This window comes from Suillus fuscotomentosus (assembly GCF_016647785.1).
Source record: "Suillus fuscotomentosus strain FC203 chromosome Unknown F5891scaffold_1, whole genome shotgun sequence".
Classification (NCBI taxonomy): Eukaryota; Fungi; Basidiomycota; class Agaricomycetes; order Boletales; family Suillaceae; genus Suillus; species Suillus fuscotomentosus.
This window is the reverse complement of record NW_024539513.1, coordinates 410596-433669: the sequence shown is the minus strand read 5'-3', so window position 1 is coordinate 433669 and position 23074 is coordinate 410596. Positions and strand designations below refer to the sequence as shown.

Here is a 23074-nt window from a genome sequence, read left to right as displayed (position 1 = left end):
CTAAAGCCGCGCACCGCAGTCTGCGAATTAATATGACGAAGGTGGCTAAGTCTAGTATACGTAGTCCGATCTTGGCCAGAAACAGTCGGAAGCACAAGTTTTCCGGAAGCATATTCAACAAGTTACGGTCGCCTGCCCTCCTTCACCTTGCAGCAGAACAATAGAAAGCTTACAACGTCAGGCAGCCTACTCTCTACGCCCTGGCATGGTCCGCTCCGCGTGAATCAAACAATCTGAACTCACATTCGCTGCACAGATGTTAGATCTCCTGAAAACATTCACCGGCTCTCCAGTTGGTGCATTTCACCAGCTGGTTCTACCTCATGTCACTCTCATAGTGCGCAGTCCATCTGCTCAATTTGAAGTTCATACTGACTCAATATCCTCTTTAACTAGCTGTACCCCTCTGCAGACACTGTAGTAATCCTGGATGCCAGCACTCTTGACCTCGTGCGCGTGCTCACCTTCGGGGAAATCTATCCTGGCACCCAGCACCTTAATCAAACTATATCTTGCGTGGCGGTCGACTCCGCCATGAAAGTCGTACGTGTATCTCCTCTTTTACTCTCCCTCCTGCTACGCCTAATTTCATGCTCGAAGTAGATAGTTGCTTCCATGGACACGCACATTGCCGCATGGTTATTGTCAGGTAACAATACCTGGAGAATTCACTCTTCCATTTCTCTCCAAGATAGTGGCTCCGTCACAGCTCTGGACTGCAGATCTGGTACTAGTCTTGTGTACCCTTTATGAATCAACTATTGATTTCCATTCAGGGCTTCTCTCAGTTGGCAGTCAGAACGGCCTATCCGTCTACACGTTGATATTGGAAAATGACCTTCTCACATGGTCAAAGAAGTGGGAAGTAAGGTACAGCGGCGCATGTTCCTTTGCCTCAATATCATTTTCACCTCGCTCGTCAGGGTGGCAACCCCGTCTCTCGCGAAATTTGCTCCAACTCTTGCATTTATTGCCACTATATCTCACGTACGGGACCTCGCGCTCCGCTTCTGATGCCCACTGAGCTATGATTTACAGCACGATGATTTGGTTAGATTATATTCAACTACTTCCGGTCGCTTGGTACAAGACATTCCTCACCCCAGGCCCGTTACGGACTTGATGTGGAGGTTTTCTCAGGCATCACGAAGGTCGAGCATTTCAGACACTACTTTTGACACGAGGCTTACACATTGAGTGCAGTGATGACTCCGCACTCTACACCATTACATCTGATTCCACGCTGCGGATATTCCTCCCTGTGATTGACGCACCGCATCGTCTGCAGTTGCATGCATCCCTCGACCTTTTCTCTTCGCTTCCGTTCCTCATCGCAGCAAAACTTGGATCGCATTCAAGGAAGTCTACGGTCATGTGGTTGGACAAAGAAGTCGTCCGACGCACGATCAAAGCTGTCCTAGCGTCAGCTACCGAAGATGCAAGTCTTCAGGTCAAGAGGTTGCGAGAAATTGATGAAGAAGGTTGGGATCTCTTTATTCGCGCTCTTGCGGATGGCTCTATGCTGGTCAGCGCCGTCGCAGTAGGTGTTAATAAGATCTATTCATTTGACGCAAATTCAACCGGGTTACAGAATATTGACCGCAGACCTCCGACGCTCATACGTCAATTTGCCCTTTCACATACGAGTTCGAATGTTCTCTCCCAGCTTCCTTCTCATCTGTACCTTTTCCCACATCCTAATGTTACCAGCTTAATTATGGTAACATCTGCTCCCCTCACTACATTCGAGGTGTCGCCCTTAGCCTTCTTTGATGGTCAATCCACAGGATTGTATCTTAATGCCAAAGGACTTGATAGGTTTCCCCATGAGGAGAGCAAGATACGAAGACTGGTTAGGACGCCCGCCGGAAGAGGCGTTGCAGTCGTACGCGTCGATGGAGGGGAAGTCTGGCGTGTCATTGAAGGGGGTTCTCAGCTCGCCCGAGGAAGACGATGGTCTAACGCAGACCATGTTGTGGTTCTGGATGGCGGTAAGATGATCTCGTTTTGCACGACATATGACCTGATTTTTGGTGCAGGTAAGCTACTAGCGACATACTCGTCCGAAACCTCGGTCTTGACTCTACATTCGGAGCCCATTTCGACGCTTACAATCCTTTCCATCACCGACTTATTTTCGGCACCTTCGAAGACGGCGCATGAATGTATTGTTGGCCTGACTTCAGACAGTTCCATCGTATACATATATATTGAGAGCAAACCCAATCCAACCCTACGTCTACATTCCAAGAACAATCTACCACTGGCCCAGCCACCAAAAGTAATCATTCCCGTCGATCCAATGTCGTGGAGTAGGGATAGCTCCTTGGAGGAGCATGACACATTACTCAGTATCTCTGACGATGGCGAGCTTTCGTTTTGGATAGCAGACGATGGAACACCCTCTGGATGGAGATGCACAGGCAAGGTCAAGACGGGAAGGAAAAAATTCGCTCTGGCAAGTTGCAGCTCTGCGAAAAAGTCTGTTCTAGGTGAATAAGTCTTTCATTGTAGAGCTGTGATAGCTGACATCTATACTGTCTTGATATTTCAGTTGTACAGCTGCCGGATGGTCAAGAGCTTACAATCTGGGACTCGAAAGAATCTGAATTCGCCTCAGGTCTCGAGCATCGCAGAATATTCAGGTATGCGGGATAGTCTGTTGTTAGCACTGTCTCATTCATCATTTCGATAGTACTTCTGAACATATTAACGACTTGGACTGGACATCAACACCTGATAATCAGTCGATTCTGGCTGTCGGTTTCACGCATCATGTCGAGCTGTTGTGTCAGCAAAGGAAAACTTACTTTAATGATGACCCTGCGTGGGCTATCTGCTGGAAAGTGGATATCAGAAAGTACGTTCGGTGTTCCAACGAGCCTTGAGAGTGGACTGAATTCTCGCCAGTTACATCTCATATCCGATCCGTGATTCAATATGGCTCGCAAATGGGTCCTTCTTGATCGCAGGGGGTCATCAGTTGTTTCTCTTTGGTCAAACAGCACTTCAAAAGGATCAGGAACCCCTATTTCAGTACGTTGCTCGACATAATGGACCCCTGGAAGATTACCATCCGCAAATGCTCCTTCAGTGCTTGCTTTGGGGTAAGTGTTGTGGATGGAGTAGGACATTGATCTAATTATTTTGTAGGTAAGGTGGAGTTGGTGAAGCAAATTATCGTTGCTCTGTCTCTAGCCGTGAGGGCTATATACGAAGACCCTACGCAGGATTTTCACTGGAATGCCATTCCTGTGGAACAGTACCTGCGTGGTCAGTATATGACATCTGTAAGCTGTTTCAAGATTCTGTCATCACTGGTGATAATTATCTTCCAGAACAAACCTTCAAAACGATATAACTTCTTGTTCAGCACCCCGCAGGAGAACTCGTTGTAAGTGTTCCCCTGTAACAGCATATGGGACTTGCTCACATATTGAAGACCGGATGAAACCGTCTTCTCCCGCCATATGGTGGAGACGCTCATCGAGCAACTTGAAACGCGACCTCTTCCTCATTTGACTCCCAATGAGCACGCATGTCTTCTAGTTCTCATCCAGACGACCCTCGAGGTCAGTGTCCGAATGCATGGCAAACCATCACTAACTCACCTTGTGTGTAGATCGAAGAACAGAGGCGAGCACTGGACGCTAACGGCCTTCGCTATGTGATCTCTATGCGGTCATTTTATATCCTCAACCGTCGAGTCACATCTGATCCCAGCAGTCCACGCTCAAACGGGACAATACCGCGATCAACAGGTTGGAGGGAACGCCTGCGATATCGTGATATGGTCTGGGCCTTTCACAGTGAGAGCCAAGGGCTTTTGTTAAGTACGTCGACGGCAGCGTGCAGTGGAAGGATGCTCTGGTCTGATGCCCGAGCCCTTGGAGTCTTCATATGGCTGAATTCGGTTGAATCCCTGGTATGTCCATTTTCACACTGGGTATCGAGTCATGTTGAGTTTCGGGGCATGCAGAAGGCTCACATGGAAGTCATCGCACGGAATGAATACATGGCTGGTGATAATCGTGACCCTACAGCATGCTCGCTCTTCTATTTCGCACTGGGCAAGGTGAAGTTGGTGCATGGCCTGTGGAAGCAAGCTGCATGGCACAAAGAACAAGCTATTATGCTGAAGTTCCTTGCAAATGACTTCACGCAGCCGAAACAGAAGACTGCAGCACTGAAGAATGCATATGCTCTGCTAGGTAAGCAGAGATTTGGTAAGTTTCCATACCCTCTTTGTGGATCCTGCCATTACATGATCGCTTTAGAGTATGCTGCTGCGTTCTTCCTCTTGGGAGGGAATCTGAAAGACGCCGTTCATGTTTGCCTCAGGCATCTGTCAGATTTTCAGCTGGCGAATCGCTCTCGCTCGTGTGGTGGAAGGAAGCTCGGATGGTCCTGTGCTGCGGGACATACTACACAATACGGTGATCCCTACCGCCTTTCGTGAAGGCAATCGATGGCTTGGAAGCTGGGCTTTCTGGATGCTCAATCGAAGAGACTTTGCTGTCAGGATACTGGTGGTGAGTGAAGTCATTCTTGTGCGTAACCCTTGAGAGTTCATTTGGTTAGACACCCTTGCGAGATATCGCCGATGCTTTAGATATACAAGTCATAGAAATCGGCGAACCCCACTACGATGATCCTAGTCTTGCGTTACTGTTTTCCCAACTCCGCTCCAAGACGCTGCAAACAGCTAGGGGCACAAGCGAGATATCAGGGCGCTCTGAGTTCAACTTCGTGCTCCAGATCGCCCGGGTGTTCTGCAAGATGGGCAAGTGCGATCACATGTCAAGCTAGAGTTTGGCTGACTAGCTTCTCTACAGGTTGTCATGCACTAGCGCTGGATCTGGTGCGTTCGTGGTCCTTTGAGCGCCCATCGATATCTGTCCCCGCTCCGACAGAACACCCACCAACACCGTATGCTACATTGCGGAGATCTCTTGCGCTAGATCCCAAGCTACGCAGACGTTCGTCAATTATGATTGACATGGACATTGCATCACCGGCTCCAACACGCAAAGTCTCTCCCGAGCGTTCGCTTGTCAGGGCACCCACGCAGGAGACCATCAAAGAGGAGGGTGACCTCTTAGCACGTAAGGCAGGCCTCGGCAGCCTACTTAAATCTGCTAAGCAGGACGTCCGAGTACCAGAGTTCAACATGGATTCGTTTTCATTTGTCTAATCCCTAGTAGATTCTGATCACCTCTCATGGGGTTGTGGACTTTGAATATGAGTGATGTAATTGTAACATTGGGCGATACTTACTTTTGAGGTCTGAGAACAAGCGTGACAAATATGCATCCACCCAAAGCAGTCATGATTGAATTGTTCGTAAAAATGTAGTGACAGAAGACCTGTAATCAAATGTAGGGAGGGCGGATAAGCGAAAGACTAAAGAGTACAAACAACTTGAAACTAGCACGAAAGGTTTTGTCGCCTGATCCGGGTGTACACTATATAAGGTATGACTATGGCAGAGGGTAGCCATGGAGTTGAGATCTCATCGCCTTCATTGCTCGCTATCAGATTCACGTTTCTTGAGTACGAGGTCCTTGCCCATTACACGCTTGAACACATCTTGCACATCTTCAACGACGGTTTCGAAGTGTGACGTCGCATCATACGAGCGTGTGATGTAGATATGATCTTGCTTCCCGTTGGCGACGGGAGTGTATATGGGGGAGACGGTCACGAATCTGTTGGATTAATCAGAATGAATGAGAGTAAAGAAAGGTGAAGAAGTGTGCGTACTTGTCGTAGATGCTGCCTAGGAGATGGAGACCAGGTTGTATTTCATTCTCAGGAGCGGAAGTCTCGACAATTGTGCTGACAATTGCAACATAGATGTTATCCGCGCATACCTTGTGTGTCGAGGACACCATCGCAATGTAGATATCTGCGCCACACCATGATGAGCATGACTCATATGAGACCATCACAAAACAGACGCTTACCATTCCTCCTATTTACCTGGTTTTGCGGGATAATAATTTGCACGCTATCGCTCTCCTCCGTACCAGGAATCGGGTGCTTCAAGATACAGATCGCTCTTACCACCTTACCATCTTCGACCACCCTCAGCTTGCCACCCTCCGCCTCCTTTCCCGCGCCAAAATAGCTCGGGTCACCAATAACCATCTTGGCACGTACGGTCTCTGCTCCACTGCGGACACCTGCAAATGATCCATCCTTGTTGAGCACGATCTCATCAATCGGCTTATCAAGCATGTAGGTCCCGCCATAGATTGCACTCAAACGTGCAAAGGATTGGGGAAGCTCTCCAAGCCCATAAAGAGGGTAGATGTAAGGGGATTTGCCCCATCGTGCCATAGAGGTGGTGTACAGGACAATACGCTCGTAAGTCTCGCGAGCAGGTTTGTTAATGTAGCTGTGGAGACGTATTAGTGGACTTGACGAGGTGTGGAGAGATTACACTCACTCATCATCGAGATAGAGTGCCAGAGCATGCCCGATGAAGTCTTGAGTGCCGGGTTCTAATCCGAAGTGCTGGTATACTTTCCTCATACTATCTTTATCAAGATTCAATCCTGTCCCCGTGTTAAAATGATAGAGTCTTCACGTCAACACATGTTTATGCAGGCTCTCACCTTGGTGAGTTGTCGGATCTTCTTCCTCCCACTTCTGCAGGAATTCAAAGAATTTCTTGGCTCTATACTTCTCAAACAACCCCATCAACGGGCTCCTCGCTGCCTCTACTTCCGTGCTCGGGACCTTGCTGATCTTACCATTCTTATACACAAATGAGCCAGCGATCTGCTTGAACTCAAGGTATCGCAAGACATCAGTGTGGACGAGTATTTTTACGAGTTCACCGGAGGCGATGATGAACTTTGGGATAAGATCAACTGCATAGTCGCGGTCACGACCCAGGTCGGCGGGCGGAGATTGTTTTGGGCGAAATTTACGATAGAACTGAAATCGTGTGTATTCGTTAGGTTGTCGAGTCGTTGATTCCGCTGCAAGAAAGACACCTACCTGTGTTAGATTCAAACTGGCAGACTCTCCACCATAATAATCGTTTCTGTCCATGTGGAGGACTTTCTTCCCCTCCACGGACAACAGACCAGAGAGGATACATTCGGTGAGGCCAGTACCAAGGACAATGACCTAGATCGTGCCAACCAAAACCAATGATCAGATGCCAGTACAGATGTAATCAGGGGCGATTAATTACATCGTATTCTTCATCCATCGTGATCGGCTATGCGGACTGAGTGTTGAAATGTACTAGGACTAGGAACAATAGGTAGTGGAGGACGTTATGGAATGGTTGGCGGTTGAGCTTGGCTGATAATCTGGGCTGGGCAACCTGGACCATGCTTACGGTTGCTTACTACTTATAGTTTAAATTAGCACGTGACCCCTAACATAACCGATACGCATATCGATTCGGTCTTGTTCCTGGACCTCGCTGCAGTAAAGAATTCAGTGCTTCAAGTTTTCAGCCAACGGCGTGAGCATATGTACGTGTCAGTCTATGAATCGGTAAAAATCGACATGATCCATACTAATCAAAGAAAAGACTTGTCACATACTACATCCCCAGCTGCTGGATTAATACATATCATTAATGTCGGCCTTACTCGTTCAGCAGCTTATCATGGAGAACTCGGATAGATGTGCTCGTCTTGATTTTTTCCCCCCTCAGACCCAACGCAAGGATAAATCGATCAATTGCATGCAACTTCACTATACACATTGTACAGACACAGTTTGATTTGTTCTTGTAAAGGCTCACTCCACTGAGGAAAAGCTTAGTCAGTACTAGAAGTGAGAGGATGGGAGGTACCCACCATAGTCATAGTACAGTTTGACGTCGATCGGTTCAGACCTTTCCTTCGTGGTGAATCTGAAGCGCCGGGCAAATCTCCTGACACCTTCGAGGATGACAAAACCCCAAACCTGACGTAGATCATTAAGATCACGCTATGTCCACTAGACCGAACCCATCAAACGCACCACATTTATGACCCAGTCCCTCCCGGACTTGGCGGTGTCACTTTTCACGATACCGGCAATGAGGCCATCCTCAAGGGTATCCTCTGACCAACCTTCCTTCAAGAAATCAATATCAAGATCCTCGACCTTTGAACGCCAACTTTTGGCGATCAGATGCCCGAAGAGGGAATCCTCCTTGGAAACCTCCTGACCATTCAAAACTAGACTGTCTGCAGGAGCTTTGAAGCCTCCCGAGAGTGTCTGTTTAACATTAACGTGCTCCACACCGTCATCGTCCGTGAATTGGGTGGGTTCCAGTGTAAGGGTGAAGTTGGCAATAGCAGTACGCTTTATATAGCCAACGCCCTGAAGTTTCAAGGTGTCATCAATGTCGTTGCTCAGCGCTTTATTCTGCGATATATCGTGAGCGTTGTGCGATAGTGCATCAAAATAAGGACCCACGAGTCTGAGTTTTCCTGACAGATTCTTAGTTGTAACGGTGTCAGGACAAGCCATGGTGAGAAGAGATCGTAAATGAGTGGAAAACAATAAGTAGCAAGGGTATGATGCCTTGCCTTCTTATATTGCGAGTAGAAAGCCTTGATTTCATATGGAACGAGATAAGGATTCTATCAACTCGATATCCCCGGGCCACGACCCTTGACCGAGTGATACCCCTTTGAGAATAGCGCGAGTTCTAAAACGAGATTTAAACACTTGATGAAGTCAAGTTATTACTTACTTCGGGGATGCGCAGTTGACTGCCGAGCCTTTGTGATCAGCACAGGCGAGAGCCATCAACGTAAATTACTAAAAGCTGGACAATGGTACGACAATTGTTCTTGTCATCAGATCTCAGCAAGGGTAACCGGTCATGACCTCGGTCATGCCCGATTACCCTAGATTTGGTGTTTCTTTGGCAACATTGCGCTCTGAGAAGTAATCAAGACCCCAAGTTCGAGGACTCGAACAAATAAAGTTAAACGTAGTGGTTTGCCATAGCAGCTCTTATTGTACATTCATAAAGGTCCGACTAGGAGAAAGATGTCATGAGCGTATAGATCACTACGAGAAATGACTCACTGTAATCGTAATAAAAACGTTTGAGGATGGGACCATCCTTCTTATTTGATGATGTAAATTTCAAATGTCTTGCGTGCCTCCTCTCGCCATTCAATATTTCAAACCCCCATGTCTGAAAAATATAAGGGACACGAGTAATACGAAGCGATGAAGTCGTACCATTTCTGCCTTCCACTCCATGCCAGTTTTTGAAGTATCGCTCCAGTCTACAGCAAGAACCAACCCGTCTTCAGCTGCCGCGTCTTCCGTCCAGCCAGATTTCAAGAATTCATCCTCCACCTCCTCAACTTTGACTTTCTTTGATTTTCCGATCACAGCACCAAAACATCATCGATATCGCCACGTTCCTCCCAGTCAAGGATGCGATCTTCATTCGAGCCCTTGATACCGCCAGACAGAGTCTGCTCGACGTCTATGTGCTCGCCGGCCTCGTCTGTATAATGCTCGACGCTAAGCGTCAATGTAAACATCGAGATGGCACGCCGCTTGAACCAAGATAGGCCCTGGAGCTTGAGGATGTCATCGCTGTCGTCGCTCAGTGACTTGTTCTGTCACCCATGGGCACGGGACATCATCAGAATCGTGGCTATGACGTACACAACTTGAGCAGACGAACCATAATATATTTTCCGGTGAGATTCTTGTTGGTCACTTCGGGAGGCGCGGCCATGACGGAAAAAATGAGCCTAATCAGTAGTCAGTAGTCAACTCTACGTATACATTGTTTTATAATGTTTCAACATTCAACCGATCTCACAGTATTACTTTTGGTGCGGTCAGAATTTCACACGATCAATTCACGGGTGTATTTTGAAGTTCATATTGACATGGACGTTTGATCTTTGCTGGCGTTTGGCTGCCGACCTGTCAAGTTGTCTACCCAAGACCATTCTTGTAGAATTAGAATCATCGATGCCCATGATGTGATAGTTACACATAACGAGCAGCGCATGCAACGTTCAAGTTTGGCTGACGCTAGTCATCGATCTAAACGAAAGATTTGGATATTGAAAACCCATTCTTGTATAATCATAGTCAATACAACCTCTACCTTCAAGCAGGAAATGATTCTTCACTTATCACTTGCTCTGGTCGCCGCCTTCATTTCAGTGGCAGTAGCCCCTCGGGTACGCAATTCAGTCTCTACCCATGACCTTGCGATAATCGAATGCCGATCAAGGGAACAAGTGACTGGGGATGCAATGACAGTTTCTCACAGGTCCTAGGTCTTGCCTGAGCTCGAAAAAGGATTGTTATCATGAGAGAAAGGACGAGACACGCTATCATACAGATTTGGATGCGTCAGGGGCAGCTTCCTTTTGACGAGCACGCCGTGACGCAGAAGGAACTTCTATGGTCTGCCCATGGGAGACTAACTTAAATTTAGCCTTCAGCTGCCTTGGATCAGCGAAAAGTAGAACACTCAGTAGCATAAGATGTTACCTTCTAGTCTATTCCTGCTTTGGAGGAAATACTGTGATGACCCTCCATATGGCATCCTTGCCACGTTCCCAAGCTTGTGGTCCTCTGGCTTCATCCCCTCCGAATTCAACCATGATTCCGTGCTTCAACCACTCACACCAAATGCCAATAGATCCGGATGAAGGCCCAGCACCACCGCCTTTCCGATCAGGTTCTCCAAGGCAGCTGACGAAATCTTTACCGTTTGATGTGAGCGAGATCTCGATCGAGACTCGTTGGATGCCGAAGCCTCAGGTGCGAGCGATAGGTTCCACTTTGACATGGAGTAGGTAGAAAAGGCGAGCTCCGCTGTTCGACTGGATGTAGTTGTCTTTGTGGTGGTCGCCTTATGCTTTGGGGCATTGTAGATGTTAATGCTGTCAAGCACTAATGAATCAACTTGAAGGTCCTCGAGCTTCAGCCCTCCAGTGGGCTCGTACCCAGTTTTGAGGGATAAAGAGGAAGCTGATCCCTAGCGGATAGTAGTTGAAGTAGACTGCATCTGAATATGATTTCACATCGGGAACTGTCAAGCTCGTGTTGGAATGTTGAACGAGATCTTTCAGAAACACGGTTATGGAGTCAGCGGATGGATTGGCGCCCAGTAAGGTCTGGATACCCGGCACCATCTAGTTTGAATGAGCAGAGGAATCGATCAGTAAGTTTATCTGGTATTCGAGCACGAGCGTACGAGTAGGATAAGAGAGTTTCTGACAGTCCGCTGCTATGGATGTAACGACAAAATACCCGAGTGGTCACGTGGTAACATGCCTCATTCGGGTCTCGAACAACTAGTCTGACAGGCGGCGTGCTCAACGTGATGCTATGGCTTCATCGACACCAACTGCCAAGGCCGAGCCTGAGGACTCCAAGTCCTTCTCCTATGAAGGGCAGCATGAAGAGTATTCTTGGCTCGAAAATGCCATATCTAATACCATTCGGTTCATCATGAACCTCTTTCGCCCAGTAGCACCTCAGCTGATTCCATTATTCGTATGTCTCGCGTTAATTCCAGTCATCATACTTTTCTCCCTTTTTTCTGGCTGGTACGTTTGGAAGAATGTCGCTGTAGGGTGGGAGTCTTCTCTGTATCTGCAATATGGGTGAGGTCTCTTCCAGCCGTTCGGCTGTTGCTCATGGTACCTGTTTCGTTATAGCGATGGTATTTCGCCGTATGCTGAGATATCGTTACCATCTCTGGTACCTAGCCAACTCTATGATATATCCATGCACCTCGTTATACCAGCATCAGAGGCGAATTTTGCCCTAGGGAACTTCATGACTACTTTGACGCTCTCGACGCCTTCTAATAGAACCTTGACATCAATTAGGAAGCCAGTAGGTACTGAATGATATAGCCGCAGAGAAGATACTCACACATCCCAGGCTATAGTTCTACCACCTACAAAAAGCCGAGTATGGTCGTCGCCCAAATTAGTCAACCTTGACATTCTCTTCCTTGAGTCGCACGCACCCGGCGCGTCTCGCGTTATCGCCAGAGTGGAATTGGGGCGCAGGGATGGATGGAGGGCCCTTGGTAACGGTGAAGGACGAGAGTTAAGTGTTTTTTCTGCATTCCTGAGAGGGGCCGTCAAGCACCACGGAATTCGGTAAGCACATTTGTCGCCGTTTTCATTACCTGAACCTTATGGCCTGCTACCGTATAGGGGGCTTGTGACACGCTTCCCAGCCACTTTTGCTATTGTATCATCTGCCACTTTCCTCGTGATATCTCTTCTTGTGCTTGCGTCATGCATACTTCCCACAATTCAGTGGCGCTTCCCAAGTGAGGACGACGGATCTAATGAGCTGACCGAAGAAACCGCCAAAGAGCGCATATACCGCAAGAGGCGGCAAAGGAGAAAGTTATCCCCAAAGAATAAAAACGATTCGCCAAGCGTTCGTCTATTGTCGAGTTTTATTAATTGTATGCTGAACGGTATCCCAGGAATATAAAACAGAGGATGTCCCGATTGATATGCCTCCTGCGGTTACGTTCTCTGAACAACCATTGCGCCGGCGTCGCTCAAGAGCCTCAACTGTTTTATACGATTCTGAACCTTAAATGTTTCTTCTTGGACTGTAATTGTTTTGCACGGACATGTTTCATTGGCACTTTCGTGACGATTGTATTTATAGTTATAGTTCTGTCGCTGGTAGTAGTAGGTACAATCTCAATGTCTTGTAATTCCAGTGCTGCACATCGTGAAGAGTCTGGTCTGTCGAATTCAATTGACCTTACGGTCGTTCTCTCGTAAATTGCCTACGCGGACTCTAAACATCGCGTCGGTTAAACCTTCGCATGGGAGATACCATCGTGAGCTTGAAAGCACAAACCTGCGTAGTATTGCTAAACATTTTCATATATAAACCTTTCCATGTAGCATTGCTGTTTAAACATTGGATATCCGAATGTAAAATCGCTTCAGGCGCCTAGTGGACTGCATGACAAGGTAAGGTTTAGGATACTCCGCGACAAGTATCATGCGAAACGCGGTGGTGGTCAAATGAAGAGCGCAAGTAATTTACGAGAGGACGGTCCGTAAGGTCAATTGAATTCGACATTGACAACGACATTTTAGAATTGACCAGGGTAGACAAGAGAAATTCAAAGTCCGCGAAGCACATGCTCCACATGTCTCGGTACCTCTTCATCCCTGAAAAATTGCCACTATTAGTACTGACTAACAAAGAATGCAACCTGACCCGCCAGGACGTGTCATTATTTCCATTTTACTGACTCCATTATTACTACACCCACTCTGAGCACAAACCGTACCGCTTAAATGTCCACACTGCACGTCGAAAATCTCTTCGCTGTCGCAGGGAAGGTAGTTCTCGTGACAGGAGGTTCTCGTGGGATTGGGAAAATGGTGTGTCCCAAAAATTTAACTGCGCGTGGTGGTAAGGACTTAGTTTTTCTCGCAGATTGCCTCCGCATTCGTGAGGAACGGTGCCAAGGTGTGTATTACAACCTCCTGGCACATGGAAGGGTCCTGACCTCCGTACCGCCCTGAAATAGGTCTATATCTCGGCCCGTTCTGCGAAGGAATGTCAGGCCACCGCAGAAGAACTCGGATCCAGTGGTCCAGGCTCATGCACCGCAATCCCAGCTGATATGTCCAAATTCTCTGAAGTGGAGCGGTTCGTGCAAGAACTCTCCGCGCGAGAATCCGTTCTCAATGTCCTCATCAATAACGCGGGAACAACATGGGCAGAACCTATCGACCAATACCCAGTGCGTCAATTACTGTCGCCTTTGTTTGTCTCACTGAATATCATACAACAAAGGATGAGGGGTTTTCAAAGGTCCTCACTCTGAATCTGCAACGTGTGTTCACTCTGATGCAAAAATTGCTGCCATTATTACGTGCGGGCGCAGCTCAAGATGGCAAGACAGGGGCCGTATATAATGATCCGGCACGTATTATCAACGTGAGTGCATGTTGAAACTTCGGAGATGTCCTTCTATCAACTTTTGATCCCATCAGATTGGCTCGGTCGAGGGCATTGGTGTGCCCGATCATGACACATATGCCTATGCTGCTGCCAAGGCTGGTCTGCATCACCTCAGTCGCCACCTCGCCGGCCGCCTTGGGCCCGAGGGCATAGTCAGTAATACCATAGCCTGTGGTGAGTCCGCTCTTTCATTTACTTCCCAGTAAATTCACCGACTTGCGTCGACATTGCAGGTGCGTTCGAAAGCAAGAGTAAATCCATCATGGTTCATTTATATTTTTGTCGTTTCATTGACTTGAATCTTACAGTGACGGCTCAATTTTTTGAAGCTGCGGGGAACATCATCATCAACCAGGTCCCGACAAATCGTTTTGGTACGCCCGAGGACATCGCAGGCGCCACGCTGTTCTTGGCAAGCAGGGCTGGTGCATACGTGAACGGTGCGACCATTGCCCTCGATGGTGGCTTTCTTGTCAACATGCCGATGAGCAAACTGTAAGAAGGAGCTCAACGTTATATGCCTTATCATTTCGCACTCAGGAAAATTATGCACAAGTAACCTAACCATTGACACATCCGGCTGGCAGAGTTCTGCACCTTCCAGACCAATTCCAGACACTAATATTTTCGTTCCACTTCCATGGCTGGTATATAGATCAAGCAGATATAATACATCAGATCATAAGGGTCATTTGTTGTCTTCCTTTGTCACGCTCGCGTCCCTAGGGTTTGTGCTTGTCGCTTCCTTCGCCTTTGCTTTCTCGCCACCCTTCTTGGGAACATCCTTTCCATTCCCACCACCACCCAAACTCTTTACCATATCCTCTGCATCGTCTCCTTCAAGCCCAAGCTCTTCGACTAACAACCTCAAATCGTCATCGGTGACTCTTACGCCCTGCAACCCGTACCCCTCCAGCTCCGTGCTTACATCAAAGTTGTCCTCATGCTTGTTCACTGGCTTCAACGGGGTATCTGGGTCACGGGAAAAGAATCGGGGCTTATGATGTTCCGGCGTCATTTGCGCGATGGGGACAGCCCCAGGCACACCAACGGGTTTGACCTCGGGCGCCGGACGATCTTCGTCGGTGGCGATGTCCCAGCTTTCATTCAGCCGCAAGAATGTAGCCAGCCCTTCAGTTTCGACAGCTTCTTCGCTGTATGGGGTAAATCACCATTGAGACACAACAGGTAGGAGAGAAGGCTTACAAAGCATCAAAGTCCTGTTCGGCACAACTGCGATGAGTACTATTCAAGAGGCGTGGATAAGGGCATACCCCACTAAATTTGCCGCCTACAAGTATACCTGGAAGCTGTTGCTTATCTGCCGAATCCGTCCGAGAGGCAGTGTAAGCGCAGTATCAGAGCAGGATGAGATCAAACGCACCAGGCGGGGCCTTACGCCTCCACAAACGTTTGGCATCATCGTCGGAGGCGAGATCATAGGAGGTGTATGGGATCTTCTTGGTTTGGAGGATGCGAAGAATATATTCTGGTTCATATGATGGTAGATTAACATGGCGCACGTTCAGCGTCTATGTACGAACCTTGGCGCTTCCTTATGACGACCTGCGACGCGATTGTCGTGAGGAAGACTTGGATCGGGGGTGAGGGCATGCGTGCTTTGGAACTTCAGGTGTTCATGAAGTCACGACCGTCCAAGTTCAAAAGCTGATAGGTATCACGTGAACGTGGACGATACGGAAGACCGAAAGCAGGAATTTGCTCCACCAAGTGCATACGTGGATCGCTTCAAGTGCATAGTGTCGTTAGGACGCAGATTGAAGCATCGCTAAGCCATGGGTTAACTGGTGGATCCATCAGACGGAGCTGTATCAAGCTCGATATAAATATGCATATCTGCTGTAATCTGCTGTGTTCGAGGTGATTTGGATCAAATGAAGTGAACTGATGGGCAGAGCAGAAAGCAACTTGATTTCATACATGAAGATGCGAGATATACAAATGGTTAATGATGGAAATATTGCGTGATGAATACATAACAGACAAGTGATCCTTTTCCTTTGTCTTCATTCCCCTCTGTTTAAAAAGGTCGGGACAGCACGTGCTATGACCATGGCTCGCACGCTCAATGGTGCGTGGGCATGTCAACTGACGCCTTGTTGCCAATGGCATCTTCTTGGCGCCAGAGACTCGTCGTGGTCTGCACCGATGAAATCGACAACTAAGTTCAAACACATAGGGCTTGATTAGACTTACCTTATTTTGCGTGTAGAAATTAATACCACTCTTCCCATAGAACCCGATATCACCAAGCACACTGCCCTTGTTACCGCTCCATGCAAACATAGGCAAAGGAACCGGAATAGGAACGTTGATGCCAACCTGTAGAGTCACGAGATGATATTGCATTAGCATCAGTCCAGGTTCCCTTGAAGCAGTGACCCAAAACCCCAACATCACTGCGCATGAAAGAATAGAAACACACCTGCCCCACATTAACCCCCGATTCGAATTTCCTAGCTGTCGCGCCCGACTGCGTGAAAATCACAGCACCGTTGCCGTACTTATTTTTATTGATAATCTCGAGTGCATTGTCGAGCGTGTCTGAGGTGATCACGGTAAGTACCGGGCCGAATATCTCTTCGCTGAGTGTAGCGATGAGTATCAGACTGTGACCAGTCATGCATGAGAGATAATGCACACCGGTAGCACCGCATCTCCACTGTTCCCTCTAAAACTGTTGGACCTACAAAGTTACCAGCGGAGTACCCAGGAACTTGAACGTTCCTCCCGTCAAGATGAATTCGCCCTCCTTCGTCTGCACAAGATGCGATGAGGCCCGTGACACGAGCTTTGGAGGCGGGAGAGATGAGGGGGCCACTGTGCGGTGCAGGTTAACGTTGCGCAGGTTCAGAGGATGGTGAAAGGGTACTTACAGATCTGCACCCTCCTCAAATCCTCCATTCACATTTAGCTTTGATACGCGTTCTACAAGCTCAGGGAGCCATGATTGCGCTGCGCCGACGAGTACAGCTATACATGCACAGATGCACCATAACGTAGGTGTCAAACGGCAGGTTCGCACGACTTACCTACTGAAACTGCCATGCACCTCTGTCCCGCAGCTGTCCAGGCACGATCGTGTCAGCACAGTCCACATTAAAAGGGTGGACGCCTACCGCCGAATGCAGCACCAATAATGGAGTTGAGCGCAAGATTCTTATTTGCTGTGTATTACGTGAGTTTCAGTCACACACAATGAAAGGTATCTTACCATCAGGCATGATTACCGCATGATTCTTTGCGCCCAAATTTGCCTGCACACGTTTGCCGTTCTTCGTGGCCCTGCCGTATCCATCGACACGGTTTCGAAGATCATAATTTAGCTCGTTCTACTCACCTCTCGTATATATGTCTTCCTGCGCGATCTCCCCCCACAAAGCTCACTGCTTTGATTGCCTCGTGATCACAGATTCTGTTGACAACAGGCACGGTCCCATGCACCACGTTTACTACACCTTCGGGGAGACCAGCACGGGCACAGAGCTCAGCAATGATCATGGCTGCACCGGGGTCCCGCTCAGATGGCTTAAGGATGAGGGTGTTACCAGTAACGGTGGCAAGGGGGATTGTCCAGAGGGGAATCATTCTGAATAGGGACGTAAGGAGAAGCCAGGGGCGTGTAGAAAGAGCTTACGCTGGGAAGTTGAAAGGTGCAATGCTGTAAGAGGTAAGTGTATGTTTGCGTGGGATACTTCAAAACGGACCTCGCGCAGACGCCGAGAGGGAGCTTTCGGACTTCTGTGTCCATGTCTTTGCTGACTGCGGTGACCTGAGCACCATGACCAAAAATTCAAACAGCACACAAACCTTCCAGTTTCTCGCCAACGATGTTGGAGGTGATACCGATGGCAGCTTCGACAACTTGAAGACCACGGAGGACATCACCGTGAGCATCTTGGAAGTGATTAGAGAGAATACCGAAAGGACCGAGAAGGTACACGTACCGGCAAGGGTCTTTCCCTGCTCGAGGACGATGCTATGAGCAAGTGCGTCTGCATTTTGACGGATCTGATACTGAAGTCTGAATGCAACGTAAGTGGGTCAGGTGTTGGTAAGGTGGGTATTCTTTCTCGAAGACGGACTCTATGGCAAAACGTTGGCGAGCGAGAACACTCTGCTTGCTCCATGACTTGAATGCCTGACTAGCAGCATCGACTGCCTGGTCAAATTCCTCCGTGGTAGTCTCAGGGACGCGTGTGAGCAGTGTTTGGGTCGACTGCCGAACAATCATTAACACTTGTTCTTACACAGTAATCTGGGACATAGACGTACAGGGTCGAGCACATCATGCCATTGTGTTGTCTTACTGTCGACGAAGGCGCCGCCAATGAAATTCTTGGTGTTACCTCCAGTTGCACTAGTACCCTGCCAAGTCGCGCTGAGATTCTCTGCCTTGGGACGTGCAAGGGCATTTAAGCCTGCTGTCGTAGCATAAGAGCGCGATGGACTACGGAGAGGAATACGAGCAAGACGAGAGATCGACATGACGGACGGGTCCAACGGGAAGGCAGACCGAGTGCAGCTCTCGGAGTCTCAAGTACTTTACGGTGCCCCGCGATGATCTCACGTGACTATAGCACGTGACGAAGACACGTGGATTTGAGTACTTTCAAATTGTGAGCTCGTCAGGGTGAACTCATCTTCTCGCTGTCGCGTACGTCCTAAATGAACGCCCCAATACCGAATGGATTGCCTGCTCACCACACTGGTCGACCTCAAGATCAGTTCTACAACCAGAGCATGACAGGCATCCTCAACCATCAAAACTGGCCGTCGATGAGCCAGAACCAATATCCTCACCAACCCCAGAACCATCAATGGCAACAGCACCAGCAAAACATGCAGATTAATGGTCGTCATACGGCCCAGCAGCAACAGCCAAATTGTAACGTGCCAGTTGCACCGAACGTGAACTCAATTCAGCACGCGTTCCCCAATCCGAGTTTTGATCTCGCGTCTGTCGTCCCACAGCAACTCATGCAGGACTTTCTTCGCCTGACAATTCCAGTCGGCCAGTCACCTAACGACGATTCCATTCTCGCTCAAGCTCTTTTCGACTGCAAGCAGTCCGGGAAGACGTATAGACAAGCTTTGGAGGGGTTACATGGTGTGCGTGTCATCTCTACTAAATCGTAACGTGCACATGCATTAATCACACCCCCTTAGGTCAATAATCATGCTGCCAACCTTTGGAAAGACTATTACCTCGACCACCACGACCGCTTCGATGTCCTCGTCGCTCGTCTAGCAGAAAAAAGCCAAACATCAAAAGCAGTCAAAAAACCTTTCAACTCCAGCCGCGCATCTACCTCTACGACAAAGTCTGCTTCCCCTCTAAACAATCGCGATCGTGACTCGCGAAAAAGACAGTCTTCACCTTCGCCACCACTCCGACAAAGTCGACCCCCCAAACGCTCTACACCTACCGCCATCAGCACAACTCAGTCCCTAGGCTACCGTCCTCCAAAACGTCCCAGAGCAACCCTCAACTCCCTCTCTGCACCTCTCCTCCCAACAAACCTTCCCTCCAAGCTTATGCCGCTTCAAGCAGATATCACCTTACCCCGTCCACCGTCACGAAGCCCTACGCCCCCAACAAGAATCGAAGCTGGGACAAATGGGAACAGGTACACAGAGGAGGATCGCGCGTATTTCTTGAAATTTATCAGTTGGAGGCTGAGTCAGGATGCGAGCCTGACGAAGAAAGAGTTATGTGCGATGTTGAATGAAAAGGTGGGGAGTTGTGCTTGAACACGTGTTCAATATTGAACCTGTACAGGCCCCACATCATAGCGCACCTTCCTGGGCATCTCACTGGCATTCCAGACATGACATTGCAGACAAGATCCTGCACTCCTTTCAGGGCGACGAGGATGAGGACGAAGATGAGGAAGAAGACGAAGAAGACGAAGAAAACTCAGACTCTCCAAATGCACTATCCGATGCGGTTGAAGACTCAGAAACTGAAGTTATTCGCCAGACAACATCCATACTTCGTCGCACAAAATCGGCTGCTCGTGTCCCAAACACTAAGATGGCTGCATCCAAATTGGGCGTCTCTTCCTCGCAACCCTCCCCTTCTCCCTCGTGTGGCAATCACGATGCCTCCGCCACGACAGATAATGACGAAGCAGACATGGGAGCAATTGGTGGTTCGTTCACACCTGCGGATTGGAGGATTATAGCCAGGTATGTCGCGCGCACTCCGGGGTGGAATGACATGGTAGGTCGGGAAAGATGGGAAGGCTTTCTTGAAAAGGTGAGTACTATCAAATTCTATATGCTGAATTTGGTGAATTGATCGTGTGCATTTGATGGTGTAGTTCCCGGATAGCGAGAGATCGGAAAAATCATGGGGTGAATTCTACAGGAGGAACGAAGATGGTGAGCACCTTCCTCTCGCATGTATGTCCTGAGGTTGTCTCTCATTTCACATAGCCATCATGTCCCTGGCAGCCCACTACAAAGGTACACAGTGGTCGAGTAATACTAGTATCAAATTGCAGCAAGGGCGGCCGAGTTGGGCACGCAACCGGGGGCGGCAAGGCACAGAAGGAACAGAGGAAAAAGGATCGGATGAAGATGGCGATTATGAAACAGACGATGGAGAAAGGTAGGGATATGCGGCAGAGAAGTTTTGCCTGTGGTCTATATAGGATGATATGCCGGTCGATATTTTGGCCTTGGCAAGGTACCATACTTCTTTTTGGTAATGATCTTTTGCAAATTCCATACGACATCTACGCATATGCATTCCTCTCTCTGTGCTATGAGGATGCTCGAGTACGCTGTTGGTGATACTTAATAATCAACTATTAAGTAATAATATAGGGGACAGCATTAGTGATGTTTTAATTTTGGACGGTTACTGTGCAGTGTGCGTCTATGTCTTTTCGCACAACCAACTCTTCATGACAGTCGCCTCAAACCGAGCTCTCATGGATCAAGGGCTCCGGAACAGTTCTTCTCGCGAGACAACAGCCCACTCAAGCGAGGAGAGATCAAAGTTTGAGGCAGGGACCTCAGAGCAAGGCCTCTATGGTCCAGACTCATTACTAGTAGGAGCCTCTCCTCATCCTCCACCACCCTCCACTTGTTTCTCAAGACTCGCTGATTCGTTTAGAACACGATCTCCTCAGTTGTATCATGTTGCTGATCGAGTGGTCAAATACATTCGGGGACCCAGGCCGAAGGTCGATCTTCCGAGTGAGTTTCTATGTTTTGAATTACTCACTACTGGTATTCACGATATGCAGACCCTGTGCCCCTCCTTGGTCGCACGTACAACTTCAAAGGCCGTCGATTTGCCATCGCACTCGAACCTGCAATCATTCGATTCACTCGTCCATTTACCGTTGCATGGCTTTTCGTCCTCCTCGTAGCAGCATATATCATTTCCTTTTCTTTTTTGGTCCGTGCACAATGGTATACAATCCCTGCAAGCTCTTTTGTCGGTTGTACATCCGTCTTCTGGACAGGAGACGCAGGATGCGGTCTGGACGGTAGCTTGTGCGCGCCGTTCAGTAATTCGTCTTTTGATTTTAGATGCCCGGCACAATGTAGCAGTGTTGTCCTGCAGAACCCGCGTGTGGTGGGCGATGAATCTGTGGATTTTGTACCGCTGCTTGTTGGAGGTGGAGATAGTCAGAAGACTTATAGAGCTGATAGTTTTATCTGTGCTTCTGCTGTTCAGGCGTAAGTTGTCGATCATTCATTTGATTTTCAACGCTGCAGACTTCACTCACGTGTTTTCTACATAGCGGTTTTTTCAGTGACTCGACAGGAGGTTGTGCATCTGTTAATCTCGTGGGGAATTTCACGAACTATTTACCTACAACTGCTTTCGGACTGTCTTCCATCGGATTTCCCTCTGTATTCCCGATGTCTTTTAGACTCTCACCGTCAGATGTTCTGACTCACTGCACCGACCTCCGCACACCGGCTCTCGCTTTCAACATACTTATTACATGTCTTCTCTTCCTCGTATTGCGACCCAAAGCTATCGTCACGTGGTGGTGCCTCGTCTGCATCGGATTTTGGCACATTGCATTATTCTCCCAGCCTCAAGCGACTCCACCTCCACTGGACGTCGCCTTTGGTGCATTCCTGCCTGCCCTTTTCGTCTGCTATGGTTTCTGGCGCGTTGCTGTGAGGTTTACATTGCCTTTGTTCGCAAACGCGCCGTTTGAAGCTATGATATGGTACCTTGCACCTTACTGGACTGGTGTTCTTACAAATCTTACCATGGACCAAATTCCTATTGATCGATTGACCGCAGCTGATATCAAGCAACAACCGGGGGGTGTTCTAGCGCTTATCATTATTGTCCTCATCCTTTTCGTCCTGGTGGTCAACCAGATACGTGTTATTCGGAAGACTGGCTGGCTGCCATACTATCTTGGGTGGTACATCATCGGAGGCCTCGTGGCGCTTGTACTGGCGTTGCTGCCTGGCCTGCAGTTCAGACTGCATCATTACATCATCTCGATGGTATTGTTTCCTGGTGTTGGTTTCCCAACGAGGCTTTCAGCGATTTATCAAGGGTTCCTCCTTGGAATGTTCCTTAATGATGTGGCTGCGTTCGGCTTTGACTCGATACTGCAGACCGCTGCTGATGTATGCCCTTTTAACTATGCATGCCCTCAATAGCTCATGTGGTGTTCAGCTTGTTGACGGCGGGACAACTGGCTCTCCCTTGCCCACTTTCCTCACGAATTCCACCACCTACAACGCCTCCGTTGCTCTCGCAAACCAGACCATTAGCTGGTACGGCATGCCTACGGCCATTGCCACGCAAGGCTGGAATGGCTTCGCATTACTCGTGGATGATGTGGAGGTGTACTTGGGCACTGCACTGAACTACTCACTTGCTGCACTAGAAGCTGGCTTGCCACATTTCTTCAGGCTTGCTGTAAGTGCTTTCAAGGGACTTTCTGCGCTGGCTAAAGACTGGTGGATTCTTTTGTAGTACGCAATGGACGGTACACCTGGTGATTTTACGATGCCTGTGACCCTTTGGCCGAATGGAACTTGGGTGGACCCGCTACCTGGAGCTTCGTAGATATTTATGATTATC

General features: G+C 48.5%; 11 protein-coding genes across 11 annotated transcripts; 5 read left to right on the top strand and 6 right to left on the bottom strand.

Annotated features, from left to right (window-relative positions):
* The first annotated feature begins 74 nt into the window (after positions 1 to 74).
* Positions 75 to 5303, top strand: F5891DRAFT_1160403 (RAVE protein 1 C terminal-domain-containing protein). The gene is made up of 21 exons (XM_041365226.1): positions 75 to 337; positions 397 to 543; positions 604 to 727; positions 777 to 870; positions 924 to 987; positions 1039 to 1151; positions 1204 to 1540; positions 1592 to 1991; positions 2040 to 2492; positions 2555 to 2645; positions 2696 to 2860; positions 2911 to 3107; positions 3154 to 3290; positions 3339 to 3394; positions 3443 to 3572; positions 3623 to 3925; positions 3980 to 4226; positions 4278 to 4330; positions 4353 to 4532; positions 4582 to 4783; positions 4836 to 5303. Exons 1-21 carry the CDS (start codon positions 257 to 259, stop codon positions 5192 to 5194), a joined length of 3933 nt encoding a protein of 1310 aa, XP_041233828.1. The 5' UTR covers positions 75 to 256; the 3' UTR covers positions 5195 to 5303.
* Positions 5304 to 5305: 2 nt separating this feature from the next.
* F5891DRAFT_992253 (rab GDP-dissociation inhibitor) lies at positions 5306 to 7333 on the bottom strand. Its single transcript, XM_041378168.1, has 7 exons — positions 7208 to 7333; positions 7009 to 7140; positions 6621 to 6945; positions 6452 to 6560; positions 5967 to 6400; positions 5764 to 5908; positions 5306 to 5708 (listed from the first exon to the last, which is right to left on the bottom strand). The coding sequence occupies exons 1-7, from the start codon at positions 7223 to 7225 to the stop codon at positions 5522 to 5524; spliced, it is 1350 nt and encodes a 449-aa protein (XP_041233827.1). The 5' UTR covers positions 7226 to 7333; the 3' UTR covers positions 5306 to 5521.
* A 464-nt stretch (positions 7334 to 7797) lies between these two features.
* On the bottom strand, positions 7798 to 8487 carry F5891DRAFT_973710 (uncharacterized protein; the record flags this gene model as incomplete). The annotated part of the gene is made up of 3 exons (XM_041376388.1): positions 7798 to 7935; positions 7993 to 8382; positions 8434 to 8487. 3 exons carry the CDS (start codon positions 8485 to 8487, stop codon positions 7798 to 7800), a joined length of 582 nt encoding a protein of 193 aa, XP_041233826.1.
* A 503-nt stretch (positions 8488 to 8990) lies between these two features.
* Positions 8991 to 9724, bottom strand: F5891DRAFT_973709 (uncharacterized protein; the record flags this gene model as incomplete). Its single annotated transcript, XM_041376387.1, has 5 exons — positions 8991 to 9004; positions 9055 to 9166; positions 9214 to 9351; positions 9375 to 9602; positions 9671 to 9724. The coding sequence occupies 5 exons, from the start codon at positions 9722 to 9724 to the stop codon at positions 8991 to 8993; spliced, it is 546 nt and encodes a 181-aa protein (XP_041233825.1).
* A 781-nt stretch (positions 9725 to 10505) lies between these two features.
* On the bottom strand, positions 10506 to 11144 carry F5891DRAFT_1124102 (uncharacterized protein; the record flags this gene model as incomplete). The annotated part of the gene is made up of 3 exons (XM_041363860.1): positions 10506 to 10747; positions 10834 to 10930; positions 10956 to 11144. 3 exons carry the CDS (start codon positions 11142 to 11144, stop codon positions 10506 to 10508), a joined length of 528 nt encoding a protein of 175 aa, XP_041233824.1.
* Positions 11145 to 11312: 168 nt separating this feature from the next.
* F5891DRAFT_992243 (uncharacterized protein) lies at positions 11313 to 12951 on the top strand. The gene is made up of 6 exons (XM_041378167.1): positions 11313 to 11618; positions 11673 to 11853; positions 11902 to 12125; positions 12183 to 12414; positions 12464 to 12789; positions 12853 to 12951. The coding sequence occupies exons 1-5, from the start codon at positions 11341 to 11343 to the stop codon at positions 12578 to 12580; spliced, it is 1032 nt and encodes a 343-aa protein (XP_041233823.1). The 5' UTR covers positions 11313 to 11340; the 3' UTR covers positions 12581 to 12789; positions 12853 to 12951.
* A 231-nt stretch (positions 12952 to 13182) lies between these two features.
* Positions 13183 to 14660, top strand: F5891DRAFT_1097593 (uncharacterized protein). Its single transcript, XM_041363531.1, has 7 exons — positions 13183 to 13388; positions 13444 to 13476; positions 13538 to 13753; positions 13807 to 13950; positions 14007 to 14148; positions 14208 to 14225; positions 14283 to 14660. Exons 1-7 carry the CDS (start codon positions 13302 to 13304, stop codon positions 14471 to 14473), a joined length of 831 nt encoding a protein of 276 aa, XP_041233822.1. The 5' UTR covers positions 13183 to 13301; the 3' UTR covers positions 14474 to 14660.
* On the bottom strand, positions 14568 to 15824 carry F5891DRAFT_6399 (uncharacterized protein). Its single transcript, XM_041372612.1, has 4 exons — positions 15519 to 15824; positions 15359 to 15463; positions 15181 to 15295; positions 14568 to 15128 (listed from the first exon to the last, which is right to left on the bottom strand). The coding sequence occupies exons 1-4, from the start codon at positions 15586 to 15588 to the stop codon at positions 14663 to 14665; spliced, it is 756 nt and encodes a 251-aa protein (XP_041233821.1). The 5' UTR covers positions 15589 to 15824; the 3' UTR covers positions 14568 to 14662.
* F5891DRAFT_6311 (methylmalonate-semialdehyde dehydrogenase) lies at positions 15825 to 18515 on the bottom strand. Its single transcript, XM_041372561.1, has 15 exons — positions 18271 to 18515; positions 18081 to 18214; positions 17943 to 18019; positions 17806 to 17892; positions 17703 to 17757; positions 17633 to 17656; positions 17336 to 17584; positions 17210 to 17280; positions 17115 to 17162; positions 17028 to 17060; positions 16872 to 16968; positions 16639 to 16815; positions 16421 to 16580; positions 16192 to 16317; positions 15825 to 16135 (listed from the first exon to the last, which is right to left on the bottom strand). The coding sequence occupies exons 1-15, from the start codon at positions 18481 to 18483 to the stop codon at positions 16061 to 16063; spliced, it is 1626 nt and encodes a 541-aa protein (XP_041233820.1). The 5' UTR covers positions 18484 to 18515; the 3' UTR covers positions 15825 to 16060.
* A 148-nt stretch (positions 18516 to 18663) lies between these two features.
* Positions 18664 to 20615, top strand: F5891DRAFT_938112 (uncharacterized protein; the record flags this gene model as incomplete). The annotated part of the gene is made up of 6 exons (XM_041374150.1): positions 18664 to 19107; positions 19165 to 19731; positions 19778 to 19994; positions 20130 to 20257; positions 20322 to 20382; positions 20437 to 20615. 6 exons carry the CDS (start codon positions 18664 to 18666, stop codon positions 20613 to 20615), a joined length of 1596 nt encoding a protein of 531 aa, XP_041233819.1.
* A 321-nt stretch (positions 20616 to 20936) lies between these two features.
* Positions 20937 to 23059, top strand: F5891DRAFT_937438 (uncharacterized protein; the record flags this gene model as incomplete). Its single annotated transcript, XM_041374099.1, has 5 exons — positions 20937 to 21204; positions 21255 to 21693; positions 21759 to 22614; positions 22664 to 22909; positions 22967 to 23059. 5 exons carry the CDS (start codon positions 20937 to 20939, stop codon positions 23057 to 23059), a joined length of 1902 nt encoding a protein of 633 aa, XP_041233818.1.
* Between the last annotated feature and the right edge of the window lie 15 nt (positions 23060 to 23074).